The 20,521-nt window shown below is 37.5% G+C and overlaps 1 protein-coding gene across 9 annotated transcripts in view; it reads right to left on the reverse strand.

Moving 5' to 3' along the window:
* Positions 1–7,394: 7,394 nt before the first annotated feature.
* Positions 7,395–20,521, reverse strand: part of AP3B1 (adaptor related protein complex 3 subunit beta 1) — a 281,299-nt gene continuing 268,172 nt past the window's right edge. For 6 of the 9 annotated variants that reach the window (XM_036278966.1, XM_036278970.1, XM_036278967.1 and 3 more), the window contains 2 exons: positions 19,168–19,306; positions 7,474–8,112 (listed from right to left, as the gene is read on the reverse strand). In XM_036278966.1, coding sequence (XP_036134859.1) covers positions 7,959–8,112; positions 19,168–19,306 — 293 coding nt within the window. In that variant the 3' untranslated portion in view covers positions 7,474–7,958. Of the gene's footprint in view, positions 8,113–19,167; positions 19,307–20,521 lie in introns of those variants that run through there. The other 3 variants (XM_036278963.1, XM_036278964.1, XM_036278972.1) reach the window with 3 other exon arrangements.

The following is a 20,521-nucleotide window of genomic DNA, read 5'->3' on the forward strand; positions in this document are numbered from 1 at the left end:
TCAGAGAGAAATCCGAGGTGGTCTTTCATTGCTCCCTTCATCCCAGGACACCCCACCGGGGCGAGGTGTGTACCTTGCAAATGCAGGAAGCGAGTGTGTGCAGGGGGGTGTTGAAGGCCGAGGCTCCGAGGACTGTCGGTGGGAGTAAGGCTGTGTATGTGCTCAGCTGAAGCTACCAAACTAGGCACGCGAAAGCCAAGTGGGCAATGGCAACGGGTTAGAAACGCACGAAGAGCAATGACTGCTGGCAGCAGCGTCAATATTCTCCCTCTGAGCACTAATTACATTATTAAGCAAACAGACCAACACTGGGTCTGCGGGATGGAAGCAGGTATTTAGGATCCAGTCACTCTCCACTTGGCTGTAAATAACCCTGTGCAGCAGTTATTTCCAAACAAAGAGGGCACTTTCCTTAACTTCTTTTTACTTTCTACACTTGAGAAAGGGAAGCGCTGTTTCCATGCAGCCATGCTTGAGAAGTTGGACTCTGTATGTTCAGTGCTACCTGGCTCTATCAGATCTTTCTGGGAATGGCGGGCAGAGCAGCCACCATCTCCCCAGGAGATGCAGGATTTAGAAGACAGGAAACAGGTTCCAGGAGTGGCAATGTGCATTTCCTTGGCTGCAAACAGCATGCACTTGCTAATTAGACCTTTGCAATACACAGGAACCCAAAGCTCCTTTGATCTAGCTAAATCCAGCCTAAACAGGTGGGTGTAAACACAGGATTGGAAGAAACCAGGAACAACATGGAAAGGATTTGTAGGCAATAGGAATAAATCTGTTTAAAAAAAAAAAGTCAAAGAGGAGCTTGCAGAAGAAAATGTACAGCAGGCTGAGCCAGCCGGGTGAATGGCAGAGAGAATAGAGGCTATTTGAATACTGATGTGGCCCTCACTTTCTTCCATTTCCATTAATGACATGCTCATCAAGGGCAAACAATGGGACCGGCTGCCGGCGCCTGTCACAGTGTGTGGGTGCTGGGATGCCAGGCTGTCATCCCAGGGCTGCATTTAGAGACCTGCACGCTAATAAGAAGTGCTCTGTGCCGTCAACGCAGACAGGTGCTTCCGCGGCTGGGACATGCTCCATTCCCTTCCCCCTGAAGCCCTCCTCTCCCAGCCCCCCTGACAGACACCATGAAATGCACAAATTAACAGCCCCATCATGTTGGGCTGCTGCTGCCTGCGGTGAGAGCAGAAAATCAAGTTGTCACCCAGGGTGCAGTGATAGAGCCACAGCCTCATTTCTCTGTTGGTGCCCTGTAATAGCAAATGCCAGACAGCTGGACGGATGGGAGGCTTTAGATTAAGGCCTTGATGCACTCTGGCCAGAGAATTAGTAGTTGCTGTTTCCATGTAGATATTCTGTTCCGAACAAACATCTGGAGAAAGCAAGTTCTGCTAGAGCAGAAACCCCATTTGCTTCTTCTGGAATCAAAGAAAACAGCCCAAAGAGCCCCTTAAAATCAATCAATCAATCAATCAATCAATCAATCAAGACCCAGTAAGATTCCAACTCTAAATTTGCTTAGAACTTTATCAAGGACTTCAAGCTAGGTGAAGGTTAAGATAGCAGAGTCCAGTGCCAAGACCAATCTTGATGCAGAGAACACTTCTTGGGTCCACAGAGCCTTGAGCTACTTACACCCCAGCCGGCAAGTCCTCCCTCACTCGAGAGAACTCTTGCTTTGGAATGTTTCGACTCCACTGTGGACCTAACTCTGTCCCCCGACCCCAGACCAGTCCACTCCTCACTCCCGATCTTCACAGACTGAAGTTGCTGCTCATGAAATAATAAAAACAGCCTTGCCCTCCTGGCACCACAGCCGCTCGGCGCTAAGTATCTGGTGGCCTGGCCCAGCCTGGGCCTACACAGCCAACTGTGCAAAAGGCAAGAAATGGAGGGGCCTGAGCCCTTCAGACTCCAAAGAGTTTAATGACATAATGGCCTGAGGACTTCAACATAAAACAGGAAGAGTAACTAACGAAACTTACAACATAAAACCCCCCTCCTGTCATTTTTATAGTAACAGTAAAACACTTTATTGAATTTATGAGCTACATAATGACTGTGAAGAATGTAACTTGAATTAGAACCAACTCGGAAGTATAATATCAACTATAAACCCTTTTCTATTACCCCATCCCTTCAGCTTTTTCTGTCCTCTTCCTTTTAACCAAGGGACATTGCCTTCCGTAGACTTAGACCAGAGACAGAGTTCACAACTTGCTAATAAATCTTGACTCTTCCTCCAAAGCTCCACAGCAGACAAACCTCCAGGGGTAAGGCCCTCTCTGGGGGTGACCATTCCCTTTCAAAGCCTCCAAGCCATTAAAATGCAGTTTAGAAAAGAAACCAGTTCATCTTTTCTTTGCATAAAGCCTGTCAAACTGAGAGGATCTCCGGGGATATACATCAGGTATTTCAATATCTGTGACTCCACACTGTAATGGCCTTTCCAAAATAGAAACCATAGCCCCTTCCAAGTTTATGAAAAGCATCCTCAGCCAAGGGTCCCGTGTGCAAGCTCGGGGGTGACGGTCAGGGTCCTAATGTCTTGATGGGGTGGGGGTGGGGGACGCAGATCACTGGGCTAAGTAAGCAGCATGCTGGGCTGTGTTTTCTGTTTCCATTTTACTCTTTAAGTCTTTCTGTTCCCCAAGGATATTTCTGGAGGGGTAATAAAATAAAATGGGTGAAACAAAGCCATAAGCTGGTTAAGTCTGAAAGACATGTCATCTCATCTAAAAGGAAGAAACGGACCATTTCCATGCCGAAGGCTGACAGCAACGGCTGAGCTGGCAATAGTGCTATTCCATGTGATTTATAGAATAATGGGGTGACAAATGATGACAAAAATAAACTTTTACTGCACTGAACTGCTCCTTTATTTATGAAATTTGGCCAAGTAGTGAAATCTTTTATCTGCAAGTTGTAACATGGAGTGGGAACGAGCGATTATGGTGTGGTAATAGTAATCCAGCGATGGAGGCTGAGTCAGTTGGAAATGGATTGAGGTAAAATAACTACCGCACCATGATAAATGTGAACAGTGCTTTGCTGACAGATGATCTAACAGGTGTTCATAACAACTATATAAGAGGATTTATTTATGACCAGCCACAGCCGCCGCACTGTAAATCAACTCCAGCAGCTGCACACCGCTGAAACCAAGTCCCTGATGGAGGAACTGTGCGAGAGCCCAAAGAACACAATTCACTCCAGAATCTTAATCATCAAATAACATTTTTTAAGGTAATTACACCACAGCAAAGAAATCATAATTACTTTCAATTAGAAACTGAGCTGTCCATAACTTTGTTTACAAAATATTTTTATTTAGTCCCTGTGGTTTGGATGAGGCCCGAGCACAGTGGAGGCTCCGGGGTCAAGGAGAGCGTGCCCCTGGGGGGTGGCAATCTCAGTGTGCTGCCAGAAGGAGGCCCTCTCATGGTGACTTCATTTTTTAAGGCTCAAAAATCAAACTTTAAGTTTGGAGGATATTTGGCAGCATGTTTGAGTTCACAACTTAACTCCTTGCTGTGACTCCGAACTTGACACAGAGTTGACTGACAAAGGGGACTAAGCATACAGCAGTGGACTCATGAGAAATGGGGGTTTAAGTTTGGGCTGAGGAGCCCACTTCATATAACCTTTCCTAACTACTCTGCAAATACAGAACTTAACATTTTTCTTTTTGTAGGCCATGGTCTTACCAATTCCTTAGTTATCCATGAAGATGGTTGACCTCAAGGCAAGAGTCCTCATTCATTACATCACTCTAAAGACAGTGTGGTTCCTACATAGTGTAAGAAGATGCTCTTTGGGGAGGAAAATCAGAATTTTCGTTGGGGTACAATTTGACAGTTATTCTCTCTGTTCCCTCCCTCTCAAATTCTGATAGTGTCCCCTTGGCAACACCTCCCTCCCTGCCCCTCAGGCCAGTTCATGAGAAGAGTGGACACGGCGAGGCATCCTGTTCTCTCCAAGTGCCCTTGTAGCATCTGCGGTCTTCGAGGGCTGACACGGTTGAGCCCAAAAGCAGAAATGCCTACTGGTTAGGTTTTCTAAACATCTCTAGATCTCAAAAGAAAGATTCTCCTACATTTAAACCTGAACCTTTGGTGTCTCTGGACTTCAAGGCTGTAGATGAGAAACCTTTGTCTTAGAATGTCATTAAAGACAGGTTTGACATTGTAATGATTCCATATTTGAGTTCTGGGCATTTGGGGTTTTCAGTGTACATAATTACTGAACCAGTTAGGAATTACATGTACAAGTGGCTATGTACCTAAAACTGGCCCAAAAGAAAGACAAACATGAGATTAGAAATTTCAGCATCATTTCAACTCACGATTGTTTAACCAGTAACTTGACGGCAATGGAATTTCATATTCTTTAGCTACTTTGACTATAAGTCCATCTTAGGACCTTCAATGGCACTGGAAATAACTAAAATTCCTCAAGGAAAAATATCTAAAACTCACTTCAAGGTAGAAGAGTGAAATCAACAAAGCCTGCTTTTCCTGATTTCTAATTCAGGGGTTGCTCCCCTTTTTTCCTGCCTTACTGTTTACAAGTGCAGCATAGTCCCACCTGCAATATGCCAACCCTCGTTTCTCCTGTAAACTACCACAGACCACCGAGGTGAGGGCTTGCGGGATGGCTTCAGGACAGAGAGGCTGTGGGAGGGGAAAGAGGAGAAATGAGGCAAGGACAGGAAAGGGGACATCACTTTGTGGTGTGTGGGCAATGGTGCTTTCTGCACAGAGGTATATAAAAAACATTTCAAGATAAAGCCTCTCAGCCTGGCCGGATAGCTCAGTTGGCAGGAGTGCCATCTGATACATCAAGATTGCGGGTTTGATCTCTGGTCAGGGCACATATAAGAAGCAACCAATGAATGTATACTAAGTGAACAACATATTGATGTTTCTCTCTCTTTTTCTAAGATCAATAAATTTTTTTTAAAAAAGGGAAGATACAGCCCCAGTTGAGATCAATATACTTACTCTTCCTTCTACTCCTGGAAATTCTTTTCTTTTTTAGTTCTCACCTGAGGATATTTTTCCATTTATCTTTAGATAGAGTGGGAGGGAGGAAGGGAGAGAAAAAGGGAGGGAGGGAGAGAGAAAGGGAGAAAGAGACATTGATGTGAGAGAGACACATTGACTGGTTGCCTCCCGCATGACCCCGAATCGCAACCGAGGTACGTGCCCTTGACCACAATCGAACCCGTGGCTCTTCAGTCTGCGGGCCAATGCTCCAATTGCTGAGCCAAACCGGCCAGGGCTGGAACTTCTCTTTTTTAAATGCCACCCTGCTTTTAAGACCTGCCTAACTCCACTGCCTCAGGTGAACCTTCTCAGACATCTCCAGCCCAGTGATAACTCTTCTCTAAACTCGGCGCTCTTGCTGGTGGGACGAACGCAGTCCTGCAGCCGCCTCACAGCGTTTCCCAGAAACCAGTCCAGCTCTCAAACAGCTGTGTTCCAAGTTTGCTGGTCAAGTGATCAAATGGGTCTAAAACATTTTTCCTCAAGAAACCTTATACATGGTGGTTAACTTTTAGGTCAGGTCTTAAGACTGTGCTTATGCCATAACACGGCTGACAACTGGTAGAAAAATAAAAAGTAATGCTACCAAAGCAGGAAGAGAGTAAGCATTCATTCTGGTGCACTGAATGCTGTTTGCCAGGCAGTCACAGAAAGAAAGCGGATGGAGACCGTGAAGATGCAAAAACAATCTTCTGGTCCATCTAAGGACATATTTTTCTATTAAACACAATTTCCACACATTTGAGACTACAACACTATCATAAAGTTATTTTCTTTTTGTTCCTCTAAAATTCTCAAGAAGAGCGTAAAAGTAATCATGAAACTTCCTGAGATAACTGGTCAAGTTGGAAGGCAGAAGTGGAGGAGAAAGAAGATTAAACAAAATAAGCAAGTACACGATCAGAAAGTAATCGTCTTTCAATGAACCGGCCTTCAGCTGACGGAAGAACAACAGAAGTGTGCACCCAGTGGCCAGTTGGTCTGGTCCGGCCGGCTGTGAGGGGAGCGGAAGTAGAGGTGCAGAGAGGGGTTCAGCAAGTCTGGGGGCTGTTTATAGCTGTTGGACTTGGCACCTGAAGTGAATGGGGTTGGGGAGGAGGTGAGCCTGTAGCAGTATGTAAGCAAAATGTGTTTGCAAACCAGCCTCACTAACTTCGCCATTTCACATGGCCATTTCTTTACTGCATCTGGATGGGAGGTTCCTGGGGGGGGGGGGGGGGTGTTAAACATATCTTCAATTTTACCATAACTCTGACATGGTTACTGAAGTTCTTCACACTGCACACTGAATACAGTCTTTAGTGTAAAAGGAAATAATAAGGCTCTGTTAATTTTGTGTTATAACATGGGACTGCCCCCTCTTAAGTGAAAATATTTTTCTATCTTTAAATAAAGTTTTCTATAAAATAAAAAAAGATTGCAGAGAGCAAATAAAAAAGGTGAAAGGGCTTAGGTTTACCTCCAGCTGCTCCACCCTTTTTTTAAACCTCTTCTGTGTTAGTCATCATTCTGGATGCTTGTCTTCTCTCTCTAGTAGTAACTTCTAAATTCTTAACAACAGAAACACAGGTTATAAGAGCAAACATTTTGTAAGCTATTATAAATGTACTCATATTTTTGCAAATAGTTATTAGGGAGGATAAATATCTAGTATTTTAATTTGATAAATTCATTGTTATAGTCTCTTCAGAATAAAAACACTCTTTTTTTCCTATAATAAATAAGGCAAATGTATTGTGATACTAAAAATGAGGCTCAGCCTGAAATATTCTATGAGAGCTATTCTTCAAGATTGGTGTACATAAAATGTCCCATTAAGTGGACATTAAAGTGAAAAAATATAGCTGGAATTAAGAATTCAACATTGACTAACTCGACTCAATGGAACAATTTAAAGATAATCACGGATTATGACAAAGTTAAAGGAAATATGAGGCAAGGCATTCTGAATCCTTGTACAAAACCCCCAAAAACCCAAACCTGAAACTTGGGACTTTGGTTATTTTTCCAAATTCACTATGTGAAAAATATTTTCATGATATTAAGCTATTGATATTAAAGTGGTTTCAATTATTGGCATACTACATTATATTACCGATTTAAATATAAATTTTAAATCTAAGCCAGCAGCCAAAAATATTATCTTATGCAAAAGTAAAGTCTATAACCCAATTAGAAAAATCTACCTGGTTTGAAAGTGGTTTTTCTTTCACTACCCCCCATTGCTTCTCTGTATAATATATCACTCAAAATAATTTTACAATAAAGAAACGTCAGCATATGAACTTCAGGATTATAAGTAATTTCTCATTAAAAATGCAAAGACAAATGCTCTTCATATGATAGTTTATTCATCTTATTATTCAGAGATAATTTCATGATGACAGCTGTCAATAACCGATTACAATACCAGGAAATTCACAGGACAAAATTTCGCAGAGATCTTGTTGTTTTGGCAATTAATTCTAAAAAGTATGCTATCCCATTTCCACATGCCAAGATGAGAGTCCATTTAGATTATTTCTAGGCTAATTTTTGCTTACTGTGGGAAGGAAGATGATTTCCAATGAACTTTAAATTCATGCCCATCATTATTGAAAAAAAGAAGGAAGTCGAGGAGGACTGAAGTAGCAGGATAGAGAAAATGCTACATGGATTCAAGAGTTGAGATAACTGACAGTAAAATATATGTTCTTTGGTTAGCAAAGCGAAAAGGGGGAAAGTACTGCATACATGATAGATACACACTAGCATTCTAAAGCAGGAGACAAGAATGTCAAGAGTGTATTCTTCCCCCACTGCCAGATGGAAGGGCTATTATTATAAATGAAAGGCAGCAGTAGTGGATGCCAGGCACTTTTGTTGTGTGCCAGATTCTGAAGTCCAGATGTAAGCAGGTTACCCCTGGGACAGGACAGGCTTCAGCTCCCGCAGCAGAACAGAACCAATCACAGTTTTCTCAGTGTTTATGATAAGCTGTGCTGTAGAACCTTCCTTGAGTTCCACTGTGACTAGCATCAACGACCCACTGTGCACAGTTTTAGCTGCAAACCTGTTAGGAAAAAAAAGAGAGAGAGAGAGAGACCTTTTATCATGAGGGGAAAAGGGAGACAGCATAAATTCAAATAGGTTTACAGTAACTCTTTCTTCTCAATAATTTACTACATGTTCCTTACTGCCAAAAACCCAAAGCCAAGCATTCTTCTGAAAAAATAAAAAATAAACTGCCCAGCACCATGCTTACAACAAGCAGGTAATTTTAGTGCATCTCTAGAACAGAACAGGAAAAGGATGTCTATTTTACTTATTAGTTTGAACAATAGATGCATGTGAATAATTCTCCATTCCTATAAATTGGGAATCATTCATTTGATAATTTAACATTTCACCATGCACAGGGCCACTTAAGAAAAACCACTATGTTTTTATTTTTAAAGCATGTTAAGAAAAGGTACCTTTCTCAAAGAGCTTGAAATTTTAATTTCTTATATCTGAAAATGATTATGCAAAAAGTTAGACAATTTAATGTGCATTATAAAACTCTTAAGTTTCAATGAATTCATGCATGTTGAAATATTCAAATTTAAACTCTAATGTTATCACATGTAACAAAATCACATGATAGTCAAGTGCACCATCACCCTCCCTCTCTTTTTAAATTTTTAAATGTTCAGAACATTAGATCCTTCTTTTTGCCTTAGAATAGAGGAAACTTAAGGTCTAAGGCTCCATTACTAAATTCCGAGACATGAAGAACCTACTAATTACATGGGATTAAAAGCAAAACTAGCCTTTTAAGCACTGCAATTGACTGAAAAGCTGTTGGAGGCACAATGAACTTCTGTCAATCCTGCTAATTCATTCTGCAAGCACAGTTGAGCCCGAGACATGGAGGAAGAGCACGGTGCCCTCCCTGGCTTCCATTTTCCGCATGGAGCATGTTCCATACATTTTTTTGGGGGGAGGGGATTTGATTTAAGGGATGACTGGAGAAAAACAAAGTTGCTGCACATGAGCTTTTGAAAACACTAACAAGTGTAGAGCAGGTCTGTGACCTGCTGTGACCCCACTTTGCAGGGCCAATCCCCTTTCCCCTTTCTGTATGACACGTGTCTGAATCTGAGCCATCTGCCTCAATTTGCGCAACATCTTCAGCCACAATGGCACCCAGTTAGCCCTGACAACAGCGCACAATACATACAAATAAAACTGCCGTGCTGACAGCACGCTGCGGACTAGTCAAGAGCAAACCAACTGGTCAGTCTCATGTCTGACAATTAGCATGGGCCTCGCACACAGCGCGAGGTGTCCTCAGGGATCTGTTTAATTACCATCAACATAAAAGAGGGAGTTTATCGGGAGACACTCAGAAAAACTTCACTCCCGACTTAATTAAAATATTAGCCACTTAAGCAGGAAGCAGATTCTCTTTAAATGAAAATTTCTTTTTTGAGGGTGTTTTTTCTTTAATGACATCAAGATCTCATAACACATTAGATTCTTTTCTTTTTTTGTGTGTGTGAAACCTAACAAACATTTTTGACTTAAATAGAATCATGAAAATCAGTTTTCCAACAATAATTAGAATAATGCATCAAAAGCAAAACAAATACGCTAATTTTACTAAATTGAAAATATTAACAACACTTTTGAGTTGAGTTTTAAAATGGCAGCTAATGGGTTGTTGATGAAGTAGGTTAGGAACTCTCCGGTGATTTATCCGTGCACTCTTCTCAAACATGCGGAGACTGGTAAGGGATCAGAGCAGGGTCCTACTGCGGGAAGCAACTGTAAGGAGCCAGTTCAGGCACAGAAATCACACTGTGTTAAAAGAGGCGTTATAAAGCTCTTAACATACACATCCATCTGTTCTCCAGTCATCCACACAACAGCTTTGGAACTGGGGTCCCCCATTTCTCCTTTGAGAGAACACAGAGATCCCTAGCCCCACGATGACCTCCCTTTTCTATCACCCGTGCAGGTCTGTGCATATCTTCTGTCTACATTTTTGAGGTTCTATGCTTCAGGAGAATTCTGTTTCAGTAATTCTGTTAAACCACGTCACCAAATGATACTAGGTGGCCCTATTGTCTCACTCACTTATGCAACTTTCCCCACAGACCTGGTCATCACCAAATATTTCAGCCGGTGGCTCCCATTTCTGACAGGGTTATAATTAGGTAAACAATAGTCTTATTAGTCCCTTTATTTACTTAACACTCTGTGCCTTGGGACCATAGAGAAGGAAATTATGTCTGAATAGGAACACAAAAGCACTGTTGTGTGATTTCAGGGTTACATAGCCCCAAGGCACGTTTTATCTCCTATTAAAAACTTAAAAGTCTGTATTAGAATACAAACGCAGGAGACATAAATGTCAATTTTGATGTAAGTATGTTTACAAAGATTAAAATCAGTGTCTTGTACATGTTTTTGAAATCCTATTACCACAAAATTCTCAATAAGGGGCATGCAAGAAAAGAGGCATTTGCTTACACTGCAGTGGAAACATGCTAAGCCGATCATTCTAGCAATGAAATCTGTTCTCTGAGATAAAAGCTACTGCCTTTCAACTAGGTCTCTATGTTCTAGTGCATGCAAATGGTGGGAGCAATGTTTTGAAGCAGAAGACTAGAAGATCAGATGTTCAGACACTCTCGTTTCATAGTTCAAAAGGACAATATTTTATTGGAACGTAGCATGATTACAATTGGTTTGTTTTGGTCCGTAGAAAGCAGACGCCACTTCCCAAAATGTATTAATCATTTAACTCCCATCTAAAAGATAGTTATGGAAAGAGTACTAATTAGTATATACCAAATAGCTAGCTTATGAACGTAAGAAACATTGATTATAAAGACAACTTGGGTCAAATACTTATATACTACATTTAATGGCTGACATCAGAACCTCTGTAGTTGGTCTCAAGTTAAGATCATACGGTGACAACATTTTTTCAGAAGGTATGTGAAGTTTTTGACCATCATAATGACAACAGCAGGTACCATTTACTAAGTGCTCTGTGCAGTGGGTACTATAGACTTCATCACTTATGTTATTTCATGATTCTATGAGGCGGATCACTTTATAGATAAGGAACTGAGGCCCATAGAAATTGAGACACTTGCCCAGGGGGACAGAGCTCCTGAATGGCTGAGCAGGAATTTGAACCCAAGCATTCTAATTCTAGATCACACACATTCTCGTAATATGTTCACAAATGCACTCTTAACATATTTTATTAGTCAATAAGGAGAATCTGCTTCCTTCTTATTTACCTAATGCACATATAATCTGTTAATATACCAAAAATTTTAAAAAGGAAGCTTTTCCCTTCAAAAACTGAGCACTTGACTATGCAGTACTCTGTAATTCAAAGCACCTTGCACGATGCTTTGTCATAGCAAAATGTAAATTTCTGCCTTTAAAGATTTAAAGTATGTTAAACATCTTCCACCACCCACTCCCTCAAAAGAGACACCAGCATTGAAAAATACAAAATGTCTTGAATGGAGCTGCAACATGGGGAGGGACTACTGGGAGGCCACCCAACCTCAAACACCAGCAGCGCCACAAATGAGGACAAATCAGTGGGTGACAGTTAAAGATGTATTGCCTGTGTACGACTGGCTCCCTGTTATTAAAAGGATACCATCTAGGTATTTTTCATAATTCATTTTCATCCTACCACCAAGCACTTGCAGTTTGTAATCACCAACAGAGAAGGTAAAACTGTTTGGATATAGCTGTATTTCATCTTATTAAATGTCTCTCTGTTTATTATCTCTAGCAATTGACATTTAATCTTTGAAGCTAAGAATTCTTAAGCTTACAGAAAAAGACAAAATAAGCTGGTTGCCAAACCTAAATGAAAGTATGAACCACTCTTCAAAAAAAGTTAATTTATCTTAACTTGACAGAATTATGAAAACAGGTCACACAACAACAACAAATTTGAACAAATGTATTATCTACAAAACATGGACTCATTTTCTTGTGCATTCAAACCACTTTTTAAAAAATATTTGTGAGAAATTAGCTATGGACCACAAATGCTATTCCTTAGAAGGAAAAGAAATCCTACAACTTAACTGTTTTAACTGAAGTGTTAATAGGACATGAATTTAAAAATATCTGAGAGGCTGCATCTACCTCCAGGGTATTCACAAACAAAATTTCTTACACAGAATTGTATTTGCTACACTTTAACGTAACAGCTCTAAGACATGCTTTTTCTTCTCTTGGATAGACTTCCTGGTTTCTGATTTTTCTATTCTGAGTTCAATTTTCTCATGTTTTCTGTTCTACTGGTTACCAGAAGCTGTGACAATGGCCCACTCAGGCTAAAACTTTTTTTTTCCTTACTCTGAACATGAAGCCTTCAATTACTGCCTGCTGAAGCAGACAGAATCCTATTAGTAAGAAAGACGACCACGAGATGCAGTGCCCTGCCCTAGCTGTATAAAAATAATTAGTCCAAAGTTGACAAATGTGTAATGAAGTCGCACAATGATTATATGTAAGAAATACTAGTTTGAACAAGCCTCCTAACATCAAATACCTAAGCATGGTCATTTGGAGCACTATTTTCCAAAGGATTTAAAATAAGAAATCCTTATTATTTTGAGTTAATATAATAGAACGTTTTAAACAGGCAGAGACTTTGTAAGTTGTAAAAATTTCCATATTTTTTTACTACAAAATTGTACTTTAACATTAAGCTCATTACACTCTGAAATTATTGAGAAAAAAAATTTACATGTGATTCAAGTTTAGAAAATTTGTCCAAAGCAATGTATTTTTCCATTATTTTTTAAAATTGGCCAGCAATACTATAGTATTTTTCTTTAACATTCTGATGAGAAGAGTTGAAACAAAAAAATAAACTACCATCATAATTTAGGATCCTCTATTTTCAATTCTATTCTTTAGAGATGGTATAAAAATATTATTTCCCACACTATTTGGTCAATGATGCATTCTCCTTCTTTGTAGAGGAAAACTAAAAAATCTGAGTATACTTTATCAAAGAAGACACGAAACATTCCAGTTATTCCTGAGCATTTCTGGTTTGTCTGGGGGGAGATGGGGCTTAACAACAGAAAATCAACCTGTAAAACAAATCAATTCTTACCCTATTGTCTTTGATTCCTTATAAAATTGTCAACTCAGAAGGAAAATCATCAAGAATATCTTCCTTTCACTTTTACAAGAAAAACAGTTATGTATTCCTATTAGTAAAACTGTTGCATTGTAAAATATACCTCACAAATGGTGAAATTAAAACAAAGAATTTTTTAAAGCAAAAGTCAACTGTGCAGTTTGGTTATTTCTGAAATATCTAAATGTGTTTTCCGCATAAAAATTAACTGAGGTCCACACTTGTTTTTCAATGACAGGCTGCTCCCCGAGCCTGACCTGATCAAAGCAGCCAGAGGAAAAGCAGTGCTGCCCTCTAGTGGACACCACCAGCCTGAGCAGAGAGTCTGGTTTCTAAATAGGTTCTGCAAATCTTTAGTCCTGTTTGAGATCCCAAATGTGTCATATTGTAGAAAAGACCGAAGCCTGGTATCTTTATACTTGACAACCGTTTATAAAAAAATCTGTTTTAAGGTAGATTACATATGGTGAGTATAGTATCAGGTCTTTTAAAATTAGGGCACCAAGATATCAAATATTTTTTTCCATTATGGTCCTTCAAAATTATCCAGTGTTCAAATATTCCATAGTTAGCAGGGAGAAAGAAATAAAACTAACAAACAATACAATCACCCAAAGGTTGATCAACCTAAGAACAGAAGGAATGGAAATATCAAAGAGTCCGCCAAGAAGGGGCTATGCCATTTGTCTAGCACTAACAAAATCTGTCACAAAGTTCTTTAAAAAATATTGAATGAAGGAATTACACAATATAGATATTTTAGGATGGAAACCACAGTATACATAGTGTTTCCCCTGTTAGTAACCACTGAACATGTACATGATAACAGTGATTCACTGGATGAATTTAAAGCCTAGAAATGAAACAAGTTGTTCTCTACATGTACTTCAATTAAATAAAAATATTTTTATTTTAAACTTGAAACAAATAAACTGTCTTTAAATGTGTTGATAAATTTAAAAAGTTGACTGCCAGGTTGCCATGGGCACACTGTTCCATTCATAGCACCAGACTTTCCTAATAGTTAAGGAACAACAGTAAAACATTTATTCTACCAACACTGTAATTATTCACAAGTTGTACATGTTCAAAACCTGCAAATTAAAAAAGCGATAGGGTAGACAAAATCCAAATCAGAGACAAGATATATAGGGAGGAGAAGGAATATAAGTACTGAATACAAGTTAATGATGGAAGCTGTTCTAGGGTCTTATTGAATAAGCTAAAATGTAAAACAGAATCATAGCAGAGAGAAGGCTTTCTGTTTTCACTCAAATACCTCATTTTCCCCTTATAGGGTCAATGAAAGGGCCAAATGAGTAGGTGGTATGACAACCCTTTTATTTTTTTCAGAGTGTAAACTACATTTTAATTTCCTATCTTCAAGCATGTATACCTATACTGGTAGAACACAGCAAACTAAAGAATAAGATTAAACTCAGCACCATTGTTATGGTGATGAATCCAGCATTAAGCTAATCAGATCAGGGCTTGGAAAAGATTGTTAGAGGGTTGGGTAATCAGAGAAAAATTTAAAACCACAATGATCTTGGCAAAAGGCGATGAGAGGATAAGGAAAGTATTTTAAGTATTGAAAATTCTTTCATGGAGGTATGATAACCGCTTTAGACAAGGCTACCATATATGAATGTCAGAATTCCTAAAACTGGGTTAAAATGTAAAATAGTTGAGACTGTTGAAAGACAAACTTTTACTTATGGTCCAAGACTGTTTTCACAGATATTACAACTACAACAATATACTTGCTTGCTGAAGGACATTGGGACAGATATAAAAAATAACAAACAAAATCAAACATCTTGCCTACCGGTACCCATTAACAACTAATCTGTAAAAAGAAAACATACAAACATAGGAAAAATCTATTTTAAATTGTGTCATGTCATGTGGCTATCATTAACTCTTGATAACTCTGGGCAGCTTCAAACTGTGGACGTGGGAACACTTGCCACATAACTATTTGGTGTACTGGCTAAAATGCAGATTCTGGGGGCCCTGTATGAAATGTACTGAATCTGAGTTTTTGAGTGTGGGTCTCAGGAATCTGAGTTTTACATAAACTTCCACATGATTTTTTTGAAAACCTTAGAGATTTTTAGCGTTCTGCTATTTGGTCACTGTGCACTGGTACCTTTATCAGAGAATAAACAATGGAAAAAAAAGCAAATGTATTTCTGTTTCTACCTTGTTTAATATGAACTTACTTAATCAACACTCATTTGATTTCTTTCTCAGAGGAGCACAGAATTTTTTTCCTGGCCCTGGATGAACATAGGATTCCCACTGCTAGTTTTCTCTGATTGTCTCTCCTAAAACACATTAAATCTTCATATACTAGATTATTGCTGTTCCTTCTGCCTTCTGTATATACTTTATTTATATATTAGTTTACTAGTATTGTCTTAATAACTACACTTTAAGGTTTTTACAATACATAGTGTATCTCATATATTTTAACATGAATATCTAACCCAAGACATTAAGACATTCAGCTGCCTATTAATAAATACTTTTTGATGATTTTTAAATTCTCATTTCTGTATTACCCTTATCATGTGGAAAATGTAATTTGGAAAACAGCAAATTGTTATAAGGACCATAACTCCATAGACCTCAGAATGATAATTTTGTCCTCAAAGAGCAGCTTTTCCAATCAGCAAGTAAATACCACAGAAATGAAAACAGAGTAAGTTTTTCAATGGTATACTGGTTAGATTTCTGATATTATTGCTCATTTAAAAATAAAAACTAAATGTCATATAATCTAAGAGCAGATATGCTTTTTCAATTCATCTTTCAAGGTGGTTAGCTATACAGAAAATGCTCCTGGTTTCTACTGTGAATTCCATAAGTTTGTTCTCTTTAATCGACTTTTTCTTAATGGATACCATCAATGTTGCTGTGTTAAAGTCATTTTCTATTACATATTCAATTAAAATTTCTACTTTATACTATTACATACTTCTCCATATTAATGAAGATTCACTTTTTCTTAGCTAACTCTTCTATTATGTATTTTTTAACTTGGTATTTAATGTAAAAGTATTCATATTTTGAAGAGTATTAGAAGAATAAATTATTCCAAAACTAGATAATGGGATCTTATTCTTTGAATAGTCAGAAAGAATACTCTAATGTTTATTAAAAAGTTCTCTCAGAAACATAAGATGCTGAAAAATTTAACAGAACAAAGACCAGCCAAAAAAAAATCTATTGAACTGAAGTTTTAATATCTTAAAACATTAATAGTCAAAATGCTTTTTATACTTGTTTCTTTAAAGTAATATTAAATGGATTACCACTAATACAGAATGGCTTTGATCCTACTCTTCATACACTCAAAACATCAATCACCACAGAAAAATTAAGGAGGCACTCAAAAATCTCATAAGGATTTCAATTTTATTATTAACAAATAATATATAAACTGAACACTACAGTTAAAAACATTAATTCAATGAAGTGGCAAAATGTATATTTGTTATAAACAGTAATTTTTATTTCACTTTAAATGAAATTAAGACAGACATTAGTACAGATTTTATTAAAAATTTTTATTTTTAATTACTACTGAGTATAAAAAATAGCAAAATGTTAAATATGCAAGATAATAATTTTTATTAATTTCCGTATGAAAAATACAAATAAGTCTATGTGTTTATTACCTGGAAGCTTTCTCAAATTTAGAATATTATGATAACCATACTTTAACTATAAAAGCATTTCCAATTAAGAATGATGAGACTTGTGCGGCAAGTTACAACAGCACAGCCAATTAATTAGACATAGGTATTATAGTCACTTTTGACTTTGTAGTAACCTAAGCTCCTCCCCCAAGTTACAGGGTCGAACCGAGGCCCCTGATGATAGGGCTGGATTAGAAAAGCGCCAAGACTACGGATGTGTGAGGACCAAGAACATTAAGTTTGAGTGCCATCTCTGCACTCCAAAGCCAAATATAAACGGTTCTCAGGTGCCTCTCCTGCATTAGTATGGATAATTGGGAATTGACTATAATTTAATCTCTTAAACAGGCATAAAGTTCCAAACCACCAAGACAAGTCACAGGTAAACTATCCTTTAATAAGAACTATCCAACTATGCTAAATGTCTCTTTTAGTCTATTTCTCAACAGGAAGACAGTGTTCACATTAGTTGGCTTTGAGAAGGTAATCTGGCTTTTTTCTAAGAAACAAAAATCTGGAAAGCTGCTATTGCTTTCAGAAAAGTTAAAAACCCATATACAAAACAAACGAAAACTAAATCAGAAGTTCCAACATAACTAAGGGTTACCCTATGTCTTGTACATACGTTACAACAGAACACAGTAAAACAGGTCTGAAATACTGCTGGATACTAGATGTGTCAGGTAAAATTTGATACCATATAAGCTAAAAATTACAGTTGATGTGATATTTTGGTGTTTTAGTAATTTCTATAATTCAAAGGATCCATAAATAAAACAGAACAACTTCTGCTAGAGAAAATCGCCCAGGAAAGGAAGAAGAACTAGTTAAGGCGGAAAATAATTAAAAGAGAAGAACTCAGAACCAAAATATTTTCAATGAAAAGGTGTCTATTCATTCTTTCCCCTATTGAACGACATGAACTGAAAGAGAAATTGCATTTGCATGTCAGTACCAGCATCATGACCTCATGTCAGTTTTATTATTGTATCCCTGCCCTACGTGAGAGACAGGACCTATCATAAATTAAGAATGGGAGCATCAGATCTTTTGAGCAACTTAAGGACATTCCTCTAAAAAAAAAAAGAAAAACAAAAACCTAAATAACTTCCAAAAGTACAAAGTAAGTTTCTTTTTTTTGACTAGCACATGCAGTTTTCATTCTACCATGATTAGTAGATGAAATTAGGTAACTCTGGATAATGGCACATCAAGGCTTGAACTCAGCTTTAGTCAAGTCCAATGTTCTTCCATAGATAACACAGAATTTCATTCCACGCACCCTATTTATCCTTGCCACCCATTTCCAACTAGATGAGGAGCTTAATGTCCCATAAGGAGAAGTTGTACTTGCACAAGATACCAAATCCAATAATGGCATAGCTGAGTCTAACACCCAGATCACCTGTAGTACTCTTTAGATGGGGCCTCTAAGACCCCATATTAAATTTAAAAGTTAGAAGTCATCTCCTTTAATTTTAAATTTAATATATACATAAATAAAATGGCATTAGTATAACATTGCAGTGGAATGGCAAAGAAATTAAAGATGGTTTGCAATGAATTCCCTTAAGCTCACAGAGAACTAAGTAACAAGGGGTAATTATTTTTATCTTAACTTTCAAGCCACAGGCATTCTTAAGAACACAAAGAGGGTAATCATATTGATCACATTTTCTGCTATTTTTAAGGACAAGTGACTTGGACCTCATGCTAAAGTTTAGATGCTTGGTGATGAAGATATTCCTGGTCTAAGAAACAGAACCTGCATTTGGCCCTATGTTGGTTTTCTAGCTGCTCCTTATTACTGGAAGCAGCCTTAGGGGACTGCTGTCAAAGGAAATCTGTATATAGTGCCTAAGCTTCCCCTCTTTTAAGTAGAAAAGTCCAACTCCACTGCTTTGTAAAAACAGTTTTTCCTAGAAACCCACTGAATCTGGGGAAATAAGATAAATTCTCAACCATATCTCAAAAAAGGTACCTTTACAAATCATCAAGCTATTATAAAATGCAGATACACTATCTGTATCTTTTAGGATAGTCCATACCAGTGTGTTAAGGATTGTATGAAATAGGGAAGAAGGACTTAACCCAAATCAATCAATCAAATATATCATCAGGAAAAAAGGGGGACATTATATATATATATATTTTTTCCCCCTCAAAAAATTATGAATCAACAATTATATATTTATACATGTATACAAGTTATCTTCACATCACATGTCGGTGAACCTACCTGTGTACATTATCTTGGCCAGAAGGAACTACACCTACGTTGGCTACATTTACAATCTTCTGAAGGATCACAGAGGAAGTGAAACTCTGTGGTGCAAGGATGATTGTAGTAGAAGTTTCATTCATTCCTGTTAGCATTCCTGTAAGAGCAAAAGAAGGCCCCCTTTAATTTCTTTATAAAAATTACATAAAAACAATTTTAAGCTCACAGCCAAAATTTAAACTTATTTTCAAGGAAAAAAAAAACCCAAAATGTAATCTACAGATAATTAGCATAAAATTAAAATAAACTGCAACTGTTTCAAAAATTTAAAATATCTTTATTGTGTAGAAAAATGTGTAAAAACTAGTCAAATATCACTCTTAATAAATCTGATTTTAAATACAGAAATTTCAATTTCAGTCCCTTTAAAATATAGTAAACTAATTTGGTTGATGTGAACTATTAAGCTTCTACTTATTAAGAATTTTCCCCTCTCATTTTCATGCAAATATCTCTCTTGCCAAATGCTACCTGAGAACAAATCAAGGTGATCCTGAAATAACCAGCAGCAGCATCCGATGAATGGCCTCAATATGATGTATCAAAGTTATCTCAACAATGACTGAAAGTCAAGTACAGGTTCTAAAACAATGTACACATATCTAAGCTACACTTAGTATTTGCCTAGTGAATGGCACTCTAGTTACTGACAAAAACACTATTACTGAAGCAAAATACTAAAACAAAGGGAAAAATGTGAATGGAAAACCCCAAAGATATTTCAAATAGTACTTAAGAAACTAAGTTAAGCAAAAGCATGAATAAAAACCATACAGAGAAAACACAACACATGCCATTAATATAAAAATCTCATGTAAAAATGTTCAGTGAACAAATTTAATAACATACCACTTGGAAGAAATATTGAAATTTAGGACCTAGGTTAAAATAAACAAAATAATTATAATAAATGCCACTTATCTCCATCTGTGATGCAAGTCACCAACACCTAATGATACCTACCAAAAATGATAATTTATTGAAATATTTGATATATGCACAATAGTTTACAAAAATGTATGAAAATGGTAAAATTTGATTTCATGTTTTCAAAAGACCCTGCACTTTCAGGGCTATGTATTTAATTTAGTTATTTATTGCAAATGCACCCCCCCAATTTTTAAAAATCCCTATAATTAGCAGTATGAAGACACTAAAGCTCAATACTATAAAAAGACTTATCTAGCTTTTAACAAAGAAGAATTTTTACTAACCACTTTCAAACTCAGGACACTATGTTCTGTCTAAGACTGTTTAACTTCAATATTAGGCAAAAGCTTTAAAAACTACACAAGCAGTCAAACACTGCTTT

This window comes from Molossus molossus, unplaced genomic scaffold (genome assembly GCF_014108415.1).
Source record: "Molossus molossus isolate mMolMol1 unplaced genomic scaffold, mMolMol1.p scaffold_m16_p_3, whole genome shotgun sequence".
NCBI lineage: Eukaryota > Metazoa > Chordata > Mammalia > Chiroptera > Molossidae > Molossus > Molossus molossus.